The sequence below is a fragment of the Nicotiana tabacum genome, chromosome 13 (assembly GCF_000715075.1).
Source record: "Nicotiana tabacum cultivar K326 chromosome 13, ASM71507v2, whole genome shotgun sequence".
NCBI classification, from domain to species: domain Eukaryota; kingdom Viridiplantae; phylum Streptophyta; class Magnoliopsida; order Solanales; family Solanaceae; genus Nicotiana; species Nicotiana tabacum.
In genome coordinates this window covers 10,543,554-10,557,027 of record NC_134092.1, presented here as the reverse complement: position 1 = coordinate 10,557,027, position 13,474 = coordinate 10,543,554, and the positions used below count along the sequence as shown (strand labels likewise).

The 13,474-nt window shown below is 41.3% G+C and overlaps 1 protein-coding gene across 1 annotated transcript; it reads right to left on the bottom strand.

Annotated features, from left to right (window-relative positions):
* Window positions 1-9,893: 9,893 nt before the first annotated feature.
* Window positions 9,894-13,033, bottom strand: LOC107815447 (putative protein phosphatase 2C 53). Its single transcript, XM_016641027.2, has 4 exons — window positions 12,507-13,033; window positions 11,294-11,632; window positions 10,805-10,984; window positions 9,894-10,478 (listed from the first exon to the last, which is right to left on the bottom strand). Exons 1-4 carry the CDS (start codon window positions 12,966-12,968, stop codon window positions 10,314-10,316), a joined length of 1,146 nt encoding a protein of 381 aa, XP_016496513.1. The 5' UTR covers window positions 12,969-13,033; the 3' UTR covers window positions 9,894-10,313.
* Between the last annotated feature and the right edge of the window lie 441 nt (window positions 13,034-13,474).

The window sequence follows — 13,474 nt, the reverse complement described above, 5'->3', positions numbered from 1 at the left end:
GTTGAGATCAGGAAGTCAGACATGCTCAAGGTAAGACAAAAGGATAACGAGATACTAAGGGAGTTCGTATCTCGTTTTCAAATGGAACGAATGGATCTGCCACCAGTCACAGACGATTGGGTTGTTCAGGCTTTCACTCAAGGTTTGAACGAATGAAGTTCGATGGCTTCACGGCGGTTGAAGCATAACCTGATCGAGTACCCAACTATTACTTGGGCCGACATGCATAATCGGTACCAGTCAAAAATTAGAGTCGAAGACGATCAGTGGGTTCTGAACCCGCTGCTAGAAGGGACATCAATCCAGAACAAGGTCCGATCAGGGACCGATACCGACCATATGGTGGAAACCACAGGATCAATGAATCGAGACTTAACCATGGACAAGGTAATAAAAGGAGTGATCGAGGTCAAAGGTCTCGGGGTATGATGAACAGAAATGGGTTCGACAGGTTTATCGGACCTAAGGAAGCACCACGATTATCGGAGTATAACTTCAGCATCGATGCATCCGCCATCGTATCGGCTATCAGAGGCATCAAAGACACTAAATGGCCTCGACCCATGCAGACCGATCCTGCCCAGAGGAACCCCAATCAAATGTGTGAATATCATGGCACCCATGGGCACATAACGGATGATTGCAGGCAACTAAGAGAGGAGATAGCCCGGTTATTCAATAAAGGGCACCTTCAAGAATTTTTAAGCGACATGGCCAAAAACCATTTCAAAAATAGGGATTTCGGTAAACAAAACGAATAGGAAGAACCACAACACATCATCCACATGATCATCGATGACATCAATACCCCTCAAGGTCTGGTGCTTAAACGCACTAAGACATCGGTTATACGAGAAAAGCGACCTCGAACTCAGGATTACGCACCCATAGGAACCTTGTCCTTTGATGATGAAGATGCAAAAGGAATAATGCAACCTCACAACGATGCACTGGTAATATCCGTACTTATAAATAAAACTAAAGTTAAGCGTGTGTTAATTGATCCAGATAGCTCGGCCAACATTATTAGATCGAAGGTTGTAGAACAACTCGGTCTACAGGACCAGGTCGTACCCGCAACCATGGTTCTAAACGGATTCAACATGGCATGTGAAACCACCAAAGGCGAGATAATTCAACCGATAAATGTGGCCGGGGCCATCCAGGAAATGAAGTTCCATGTAATCGAAGGCGACATGAGGTACAACACCCTTTTTGGAAGGCCATGGATCCATAATATGAGAGTTGTATCTTCGACCCTCCACCAAGTTCTTAAATTCCCAACATCAGAGGGAGTCAAAACAGTGTACGGAGAACAACCGGCTGCAAAAGAAATGTTTGTCGTCGAAGAAGCAATTCTGATATCCTCACATTCGTCAACAAAAGGGTCGGACTCAAAAGGGAAACGAGATGCCAGATAGCAATCACAGACGTCAGCTTCGACCCAACTAAAAGATCAGAAGATTGACGAAGATGATGAGCAAGGGATCCCTCGATCTTTTGTGGTCCTCGATGATTCCGACGCTACCCAATCAACGATCGAAGAACTGGAGCAAGTCGTACTAGTCGAATATCTTCCCGAACGAAAGGTATACCTGGGAACGAGATTAACCCCCGAACTCGGGAAAAAGCTAATTCGATTTCTTGTTGATAACATGGATTGTTTTGCTTTGTCCCATTTAGACATAACAGGGATCCCACCGGATATAACGACACATCGGCTAAGCCTGGACCCTAGGTTCAAACCGGTGAAGCAAAAGAGAAGACCCCAGTCCTAGGTAAAACACGCATTCATAAAGAACGAGGTAACTAAACTTCTCAAAATAGGGTCCATCCGGGAAGTGAAATATCCCGAATGGTTAGCCAATGTAGTTGTAGTCCCTAAAAAATGGAACAAACTTAGAATGTGTGTAGATTACAAGGATTTAAACAAGGCGTGCCCCAAATATTCTTTTCCACTACCTAACACCGATCGCATGATCGATGCCACGACCGACCATGAGATCCTTACTTTTCTCGATGCCTATTCCGGGTATAATCAAATTCAAATGAACCCGGAGGACCGAGAAAAGACTTCGTTTATCACCAAGTGTGGAACCTATTGTTATAATGTAATGCCCTTCAGGCTAAAAAATACAGGAGCTACTTACCAACGCCTAGTAAATAAAATGTTCGAGGAACAAATAGGTAAATCAATTGAGGTTTATATTGATGACATGCTAGTTAAGTTCCTGCACGCAGAGGACCATTTGGCTCATTTGCAGGAAACATTCGGGATTTTAAAGAAATACAACATGAAGCTCAAACCCGAGAAATGTGCTTTCGGGGTCGGTTCGGGCAAGTTTCTTGGCTTCATGGTATCGAATCGGGGGATCTAGATCAACCCCGATTAAATCAAGGTCATCGAAGACATCACCGTCGTGGACAGTGTATAAGCCACGCAGAGGCTGACGGGACGGTTTACTGCCTTAGGCTGATTCATCTCAAGGTCGTCAGATCGAAGTCACAAATTTTTCTCTCTACTCAAAAAGAAGAACGATTTCGCCTAGACCCCGGAATGCCAACAGGCATTGGAGGAATTGAAACGATACTTATCGAGCCCACCACTGCTGCACACTCCAAAGGCAGACGAGAAACTTTGCTTGTACTTGGCAGTATCAAAAATCGCAGTAAGTGGTGTCCTAGTTCGAGAAGAGCAAGTTACGTAATTTTCCGTTTATTATGTAAGTCGAACCTTAGGGGAAACAGAAACTAGATATCCACACTTAGAGAAATTGGTACTAGCACTGATAAGCGTCTCTAGAAAGTTAAGACCATACTTTCAATGTCACCACATATGCGTATTAACCACTTACCCACTTCGTAATATTTTACACAAGCCCGAACTATCGGGCCGATTGGCCAAATGGACCATCGAACTCAGTGGGTACGATATCAAATATCAACCCTAGACGGCCAAATCTCAAATTTTAGCGTACTTTGTGGTCAATTTCACGCCAACCCTCGTACCCAAAGTCGAAAAAGAACTCTTGTTGAAATCGGGTACATCATCGGGGGTATGGACACTTTTCACAGACGGGACTTCGAACCTAAAAGGGTCCGGGCTAGGCATCGTTTTAAAACCACCCACAGGCAACACTATTAGGCAATCTATTAAAACTACTAGGTTGACTAACAACGAGGCTGAGTATGAGGCCATGATTGCAGGTCTCGAGCTAGCTAAAAGCTTGGGAGCAGAAGTCATTGAAGCCAAGTGTGACTCTTTGCTGGTGGTAAATCAAGTAAACAAAATATTAGAAGTTCGAGAGGATAGAATGCAAAGGTATTTGGACAAACTACAGATAACTTTGCACCGTTTCAAAGAATGGACTTTACAGCATATACCTCGAGAACAAAACAGTGAGGCTGATGCACTTGCAAATTTGGGATCATCGGTCGAGGAAGATGAGATCAGCTCGGGGACTGTCATTCAACTCTCGAGGTCCGTGATAGAAGAAGGTCATGCCGAGATAAATTCTACAAGCTTAACCTGGGATTGGAGAAATAAGTATATTGAATACTTGGAGAACGGAAAACTCCCATCGGACCCTAAAAATTCGAGGGCCATGCGAACCAAAGCTGCTCGATTCACATTGACTGCAGATGAAACATTATACCGAAGGACATTCGATAGACCATTAGCAGTATGTTTAGGTCCATGAGACACCGACTACATCCTACGTGAGATTCACGAGGGTACTTGTGGAAATTATTCCGGTGCCGATTCATTAGTTCGAAAAATAATCAAAGCAGTATATTATTGGATCGATATGGACAAAGATGCAAAGGAGTTTTTTCTAAAATGTGACAAGTGTCAAAGGTTTGCACCGATGATCCATCAGCTCGGAGAGCAACTTCACTCAGTCCTATCCCCATGGGCATTCATGAAATGGGGAATGGATATCGCCGGCATTCTGCCATCATCCCCAAGTAAAGATAAGTTCATTTTATTTATGACTGACTATTTCTCTAAATGGGTTGAAGCACATGCGTTCGAGAAATTAAGAGAGAAAGAGGTTATAGACTTCATCTGGGATCATATCGTATGTCAATTTGGGATACCCGCCGAAATAGTGTGTGACAATGGAAAACAATTTATCGGCAGCAAAGTGACGAAATTTCTTGAAGACCACAAAATAAAAAGGATATTATCGACACCGTATCACCCTAGTGGGAACGGACAGGCCGAATCAACGAACAAGACTATCATTCAAAACCTAAAGAAAAGGTTGAACGACGCTAAGGGAAAATGGAGAGAAATCCTACCCGAAGTTCTTTGGGCATATCGAACAACATCAAAATCCAGTACGGGGGCTACCCCGTTCTCCTTAGTATATGGCTCTGAAGCCTTGATTCCAGTCGAAGTCGGGGAACCCAGGGCCGGGTATCGATATACAACAGAAGAGTCAAATCACGAGGCTATGAATACTAGCCTCGAACTATTGGATGAAAAACGAGAAGTCGCTCTCATCCAATTGGCCGCCCAAAAGCAGTGGATCAAAAGATACTATAATCGAAGAACCAATCTTCGCCATTTTAAAATCGGGGACTTAGTGCTAAGGAAAGTCACCCTCAGCACCCGAAATCCGAACGAAGGAAAACTGGGTCCGAACTGGGAAGGACCATATCAAGTACTCGAAAACGTCGGTAAAGGATCCTACAAACTCGGTATTATAAACGGCAAACAACTACTAAGCAATTGGAACGTGTCATACCTAAAACGATACTACTGCTAAGGTACGACCTTCCCATGTTCGTTTATATTTCGAAACTAACCCTTGCAGGAGTTCAATCAAATAACAAGGATGGATCATTCAACACGAAGCCTTAGGTCTGAAAGCACGCGTTGCACTCTTTTTCCCTTAGACCGGTTTTATCTCAAATGTGTTTTTCGACAAAGTTTATAACGAGGCAACCATTGATCGTGCTAAGTTAGAACGATTTAACAGTATCCGAAGCCTCTTTACAATCAACCTCGAATACTGGTGGGGAATTACCCTTAAATATATCAAGTTCGATGTAAGAAAGTTACTTTATAACAACAGGGTTCTGATAGGAAAAATTGTAAGAGCCAAATGGTCAAAATGAACCATGCTCGTATAGATTGCTCGATTCCTGGTACAAAATATAAACACATGTATAACGACATGAAAAGAAACTTCTTTGCCCATATCTCATATCTCACAACCCATCATCTATTTCATGATCTATTATGCAAACATGCTCAAGGGCCGACCATTACTTCAAGTTCGATCAAGCACTCACTCGACTATTAAGCCTACGGGCTACATTACTTCGAGTTTGAAGCACTCGCTCGACTACTAAGCCTACGGGCTACTCTTACTTCAAGTTCGAGCAATCACTCACTCGACCATTAAGCCTACGAGCTACATTACCCCGAGTTCGAATCATTCACTCGACTACTAAGCCTATGGTCTACATCACTTCGAGTTCGAGCAAGCACTCACTCGACTACTAAGCCTATGGGATACTCTTATTTCGAGTTCGAGCAATCACTCACTCGACCATTAAGCTTACGGGCTACATTACTTCGAGTTCGAACTACTCACTCGACTACTAAGCCTACATGCTACATTACCTCGAGTTCAAATCACTCACTCGACTATTAAGCCTACGGGCTACATCACTTCGAGTTCGAGCAAGCACTCACTAAACTACTAAGCCTACTGGCTACTCTTATTTCGAGTTCGAGCAATCACTCACTCGACCATTAAGCCTACAGGCTACATTACTTTGAGTTTGAACTACTCACTCGACTACTAAGTCTATAGGCTACTCTTACTTCGAGTTCGAGCAATCACTCACTCGATCATTAAGCCTATGAGCTACATTACCTCGAGTTCGAACCACTCATTCGACCAATAAGCCTACGGGCTACATCACTTCGAGTTCGAGCAAGCACTCACTCGACTACTAAGCATACGGGCTATTCTTATTTGGAGTTCGAACAATCACTCACTCGACTAATAAGCCTACGGGCTACATTACTTCAAGTTCGAAGCAATAACTTAACTCGACTACTAAGCCTACGAGCTACCTTATTTCGAGTTTGAGCAAGCACTCACTCGGTTATAAAGGCTACAAGGTCCAAGTTCGATCAAAATTTCCTAAAGCCTTATGAAAACCTTCATAAGGCATGAATGAAACAAAATCTTCACGAGGCAGAGAATAAAACAGAGGAAAGTCGGGAAAAGAAAAGATCTTTATAAATATACAAGAATGTATACAATGTCCGAACATGACCCTACACAAAAAACCAAAATAAAAACTAAGGGCTAAGTTTCTTGGTTATCTACGGGGGCAGTCTCTTCTCCATTGGGCTCCTCTCCGCTCTCGGACCCACTCTTCCTCCCATCATCATCATCAGCATCAGCATCATCACTATCGGAAGCCAAGGCTTCAGCATCGGCTTCGAGCTCTTTAGCCTTTTTTTTTATCTTTTTGGTGAGATCTAAACCTCGAGCATGGATCTCCTCGAGGGTCTCCCTCCGAGATCGACACTTAGCAAGTTCAGCAACCCAATGTGCTCGAATGATTGCGATCTTGGCTGCCTCTCTTGTTTGTACCTGAACAGCTTTAGCATCGGCCTGATAGACGGCTACGAATGCATCTGCATCGGCCTTTGCCTTTTCGGCATCAGATTTGACTTGGCATGTTCGGAGGCCAACCGAGCCTCGAGCTCCTCTATTCTTCTTGATTGAACCGAAATTTTCTCCTTCATGCTTTGAAGTTAGGTTTCGACTGATGATAATTGGGCTCGAGCAGCCTCTTTCTCTGCAGCAAAGCGGTCCATACTTTCTTTCCACTTCAAGGACTCCGCCTTTATCACATCGACCTCCTCACGGAGTTTCCCGATCATCTCAAGTTTCTGCTGCAGCTATGAGACCGAAAAATTAGCCATCATTCTGATATCGAGCCCATAAACTTTTAATAGTATCATTACCTGCTCGGACAGATCGGTCTGATCTTGGTGAGCCTTGGCCAACTCAGCTCGGAGGTCTTTGATTTCCTCTCCCCTTTGCCCTAAGAGGAGTTTAAGGGGCGTTCCTCTCCTCCATGACCCGTTGCAGGTCGACCTCATATCAACGCAACTCGGATCGAGATCGAGAACATGCTTCTCGATGAACTGCTGCGGCTTACGAAGAAAGAAGAAAAGAAGTTAAGAAAAGAATAGCAAACATGAAAGTGGTATCAACGAAGGGAGTTAGAGCTTACCCAATTTAGAGCTTGTTGCACTTTACAGAAAAGGCCCGACACATCACTAGGGCCAGCAACATCCTCGACACCAGTAAACAAATCACATGAAGGGGAAGTCGGTTTATCTCGAGGGCCCCCAAAGCTTGGGCTTCCCGAATCGCCCCTTCAGAAAAGGCAGGGAGATTGGGCGAGTCTCCGATTACTATTGCCCCAAGCGACTTTCTTGGGGCATTCTCCTTAGTTCGGAGAGCCTCAGGATCAGCCTCTTCTGATATACCCACAGTTTGTTAATTTCGGTGGGAAGCATCCTCAATCTCTAACGGTTCGGGGATTCTGCTCGAACCTTCCTCCGATATCTCCTCAGTCCGAGGCGGAGCTTTATAAATCACCATCGACACAGCTGCCTTTGGGGCATCGATGGTTTTCTTCATTCGGACCACCAACACAGACCCATCATTTTCTTCTTCTTCCTCGTCTTCATCCCTTAGACGCAGAACTGATTCCATGGTTAAAAAGATGGTAGTCTTCCTCGGCTTGCGAGCCATCTTCATCTTCGGTTTTGGATCTTCGGAAGTAGAGGCCCTTTTCCTCTTATTATCCTTCATTGGTTTTGGAACAAAGATCGAAGCCTCTCTTTCGCCGGGCGAGGGCCTCAGAACCGCATCTTTGCCTACATCTACATACAGGAAAATTGATTTAAGTACACAAAAAGCATTTCGTTGGAATTACCAAAGATACGAGAAAGAGGCTTACCATGATTTTTGGCCTCCCATCGGCCCTTTGACAAAATCGCGCCATGAGCGCTCAACATATGTAGAGGTTGAAGCTAGATCTCGTACCCAGTTCTTGAGGTCGAAAACTGCACCGGGCATCCAAGGAACCGCTGCATCACAAAAATGGGATATCGGTGAGAAAAGAAATAAAGGGGGCAAAATAGTATGAGATAACAACAGAATTACACTTACGCTTCATGTTCCACTCCTCGGAAAATGGCATCTTTTTAGTCGAAATCAGGTCCGAAGTCTTCACTCGAACGAACCTGCCCATCCAGCCTCGATCCATGTCCTCGTCTATGCTCGAGAACAGAACCTTGGTAGCCCGGCGCTGAAGTTTTATTAACCCGCCTCGAAAGAGGCGAGGGCAATACAATCGAATAAGATGGTCGAGGGTGAAAGGTATCCACTCGATTTTGTTCACGAAGAAACAAATCAAAATAACGATCCGCCAAAAAGAAGGATGGATCTGGCCTAGGGTTATTTGGTATTGACGACAGAAATCAATAATAACAGGGTCGAGGGGACCTAACGTGAAATGATAAGTATACACACTTAAAAACCCTTTCACGTAAGTGGTGATATCTTCTTCAGAAGACGGGATTACTATTTCTTTGTTCTCCCAATTGTAATCTTTCTTTAGCTGCTCGAGGTGCCCCTCGGTTATCGAACACATATACCTCAATACTGGCTCACATCGGCCGAGAACTGACAGGCCTTTATCGACCTTAAAATCGGAGGTAAGAACGCACGCCCCAGGAACGCACTCCTCAGGCCGTGCCATTGGTGTTTTGTCGGCGGTCGGTTGTGAAGAAGAAGCTTTTTCTTTATGAGGAATGGTTTTTGATGTTTTATCCATTTTGGATTTAAAGATTGAAAATAGAAGGAGGTAACAAAGATGTGGTGTTTTTGAAGAAAGATTTTGCAATAAAAAGTCACGGATTTATAGATGAACTCAGAAGAAGAACTTGGAAATTTTGGAGATGTAAAAGTGATAAATGGTAAAAGGAGGGGCTATTTATAGATTGAGCAATGGCGGTTCAACATCAGCAGTGGCCGATCACCACCCGACACGTATTAAATGCCTTGAAAAACTAAACCGACGGGACATCTATCACGTGCGTCATGATCGAGCCCAATGTAAACGCCAGCTTATATCTGATCGAGCCGTTGGGAAATCATGTCGTTTCTCGCTACATTCTTCCCGAGAAACGAGGGGACTATCTGTATACGGTTAAAACCAATTAGTCCTTCGTACGAACGGGTCGAAATGGTAATGCATTGGATCGAAGAGCGTCTTCATAATATCAGGTTGAGGTCCGAAGTGAGGTCACCAAGTTTCGAGCCCTAGAGACCGATCAATGTCGAGCTTGATATCATTATCGAGCTCGAATCCAAATCGAACTATGATGCAAAATAAAGTTATCGAGCTTATGAGGTAGAGACCGACCAACACTGACCCCGAATCAATATAAGGATCCGAGTCAGAATCGAGCTCGAGTCAAGATCGAGAGCTCGAGTCAATATCGAGCTTCTAGACAAGAGCTGTTGCAATCGTACTAGAGGAGAGAATCCTAGCAGGAATTATGAAAAAACTGATTTATCATGGGTCTCCCACTATGTATTTTTAATTATATCTAAAGTAGGATTCCTCCACTATAAATGAGATGGTTATTATTTCTGTAAGGACCAAATTTTTGCATACATTGTAACTAAGATATCATACACTCCTATATTGAAGAGTTATCCTTTTTAGCTTCATAGATTGATTCATCTTGCTTAATCTATACATCATCTTCTCACATGCCCTTAGAACTACGTACAAATTTAATTCTATCCGTTTTTCGGGTAAACAAGGTCATAAGTCATTAAATTCTAATATTTCATATCTAAATTCGATGATTAAGGTTTACAAGTCATCCCAAATGGGGAAGAGTATACAGGAAAATCATGCCTTCTATAGCCTAAATAATTTGCTTACAAAAAATAAAATGTCTTAAAAGTAACATGTTAAACCTATCCAAATTGAATTTGGCTATGAGTGATCCAAGAAATTTAGATAACACACATATGAACATCAAGAATTGCCCTGCAATTCTAACACCTTCACACTTGTAGTTATCCAGTAAATTACATATGACACTAATAATTGTCCTGTTAAGCTTGATTAAGACTGAAAACCCCTAATGATTTAGCCTGTGAACTTCCATTTTGCGCAAGTGACCAAAATCTGAACACCAACAAGTTCATCATTTAAGCAGATTAATTCTTCCTAGCATTGGTTTATTGAACAAATTGACTTAGCTGAATGATCATTGCGCTTATATCATCAGAGGATCCTCTCATTACTGCCAAATCAATAAGCTTTTTACAAGCAGATAATCGTTGTACGTTATCAACACCTATGCACAAAGGTCGCGCTACCTCCACCGCCTCCTGATTAGTAACCTGAAAAAATATTCAAAGAAAATTTAGCACCCCAATTTCCCAATTTCTTTACACAATATAAACTTGAGTATTTGGATTTATTCACCGCTTCAAAAGATACATAGGAGGAGCCAAGATTATTTGAAGCTTATCGGAATTATAATTTTTCTAAACTACTGGTTCTAAATTAATAATTTGTATAAAATTTAATAGATTTCTTAAGATAAATACGGTATTTGGACTAATGCTACTAGGTTCACTAGAACAGCCGGCAATCGAAAGGCTAGCTCCGCCGATACATTCTAGTACTACCTTTCAAATTAACAGACTTTTTTCAGCAGTTATACCTTTTCCCAAAGTCCATCAGAGGCAAGGATCAAGAATTCACATTCTGGTTCAATAGTCAATATTTTTGTCTCCGGTTCAGCTATTACCCATCTTTTAAGATGAGAATCTCCTATTCCTCTTGATACAGCTAGAGATCCTTGAATTCTCCACACACCCCGGCAACAATCTACATAACCACCCTGCAAATTAAGTTTTTCAAAAAACCATAAGTACAAAACATAGATGGTTTCGAATGATTTTTCTTACGGCATTTTCACAATCAATACAACAACAAAATCAGTGTAATCCACAAGTAAGGTCTGAGAATGATAGTATGTCCTTCGGCTCGGGTGAAGCATAGTCACATCACTTTTTGAAAAGAAAATAATAGTGCACAAACTATGGAAAGAAAACGTAACACGACATAGTACCAACAACAGCAAGATAACAAGAAAATTGAAGCGCATTTCCACAATCAATGTTCTTGAAAAATAGTCATTGTTTCTTACCAGACTCTGAATTCTTTCCATTTCATCTTGCCTAGAAGGCCGGTGATCGACTGTGAGCGCCTCTGCTACGCCTCCTCTGCTCATTACAGCGCGACAATCGCCGGCATTTGATACAATAAGTTGTCCATTTTGTATCAGTGCTGTAACACAACAACTCCCTCCATTTGTATTTAGCTTTAGGAAGTCTGTCTCTGTAGAAAGGTAACCCTCTCTCACTGCCTCTTCAAGTCCGTCTTCACTCCTTAACGCTACTTCATTTATAATGTTCCTGCCCAAATTCTTTGCTGCGAACTCGGCAGCTTTTGCTCCTCCATGCCCATCAAATACACCAAAAATGGCCTGAAATAAGGGTAAAATAACATTCGGCATAAGAATATATCACATGAAATAAATGTATCTATCTATCTAACTCAGTAGGCAAATTGCTTTCTGTAAGTCATTACACCAGTTCATTAAACTTTCTTTATCTATGCTTATTATATGCTATAAGGCAGAAATTGCGTTGATTTGTTTAATGGAGTTGAACTTCTATTTATTCATTTGAATCAAGTTGTTTAACAATTCAATCTTATAAATGACAAACTTTGGGCCAAGTTTTCGCAATATCAGTTCAGCTCCATTTGGAGCTGTTTCATTTCAATCAAGCTATCAATATTTACAAAATACCATGTATCCATATATATAGGCAAAATTCACTACCCAATTTTGGATAGAGACGAAGTAAAGATTTGAATCTAATGGGTTTTGGATTTTAATCTTTTTAAACTACTGATTTACTGAGTTCTAAATTAATAATTTGTATATTTTAATTAATTTTTTAGACAAATATAGAATATGAACAAAAGTTATTGGGTTCAACCGAACCCGTAACCTCTATGCTAGCTCATCCCCTGATTTTGGAATACTCAACTCAAGATTGCTATACCCATCAACACTAATAGCCATAAATTATTCTTCAAAAAGTTTAAATTTTATACACTAATATATTAAACAAATACACAAGTCATATCTAAAAAAAGGAATACGAATCATCTCGCATGCAAGTCATATACGAAGTAATTCAATAAAACAAATAGTAACTAACATACTATCGTACTGATAACAAGATAAAATCGATTGATAGTGCTAAAATCCTTCTACAAAGGTCTAAAATTATGAAGTGCAAATAAAGAAATACTATAGAGTCAAACAAACATTTCTTGCAAATAAATACCTGTTTAGAGCCATCCTTAGCATGATCAATTACGGCCGAATAGCGATCCTCCATATCACCCCTCTTCTTCCCTCTCTTACAAAAAACAGAGTACCCTTCTTCTTCAACTTCCACTTCATCCATTTGACCACTCTCTTCCCTCGGCGCGTGTTCTAAACTCAACGAGCCAATCGGAATCGTGATCCTCGCCGGTCTTTTCCTCTTCAAAATCGTCGACGATGATGACGTGGAACACACCGCCTCCTCCTTCTCCTCCTCTTCTCTGAGATTTCTGTTGTAAGTCAACGGCGATAGAGGTGATTTTGGTGAAGGAGATAATAAAGATGATGACACATAAAAGGACTTGTGATTTGCTGGTGATGATACAGACGATGGTTTACAGAAATATGGTGAAAGTAGTTTTGGTGTTTGTTGTGATGGTGAGAAGATTGGAGAGTTTGTTAATGCTATTGCACAAGGCATTTTTGCTTTCTTTCTTTAATTTGGCTTTGATTTGTAGATTATAGTTTTGGTACGTAAATTTGGGAGCAGTGTGATATTTATAATGACGTTACTTAGCTACCTTGGTTCTTGTTTGAAAGAATAAGTCGCCAACGCGCCATGCAAGTGGCGGTGGAAAACGAAGACAAAACTTTGTTTTTAGACATAACATGCAGTATCAAGAAATGTTATTCTTGAGTAAATATTTTTGTAATATTACTCATCCGATTTATTTTATATGAACCGTTTAATTATCCATAAAGTTTAAGAAAGATAAAAAAATTTATATTTTTTATCTTTTCTAAAAAATTCTTTTTCATGGAAGCGCAGTGCTCTCAACCTGTCGTAACAACGAAAGAAAACGACTTACTCTCGTTGCCTGCACGGAAAGAAGACAAGAAAGATTTTTTTTGAAACTAATAATTTTTAAATATGTCATGAGATCTGTATAATTATAAAATCATATGATTCCGAGCAAAATTAAAAGG

Coding starts and splice junctions, on each gene's coding strand:
- LOC107815447 (XM_016641027.2), bottom strand. CDS start 12,968: ATGCCTTGTGCAATAGCATTAACAAACTCTCCAATCTTCTCACCATCA. Junction 10,985..11,293: donor TGGAAAGAATTCAGAGTCTG/GTAAGAAACAAT, acceptor CTTAATTTGCAG/GGTGGTTATGTAGATTGTTG. Junction 10,479..10,804: donor CTGATGGACTTTGGGAAAAG/GTATAACTGCTG, acceptor ATATTTTTTCAG/GTTACTAATCAGGAGGCGGT.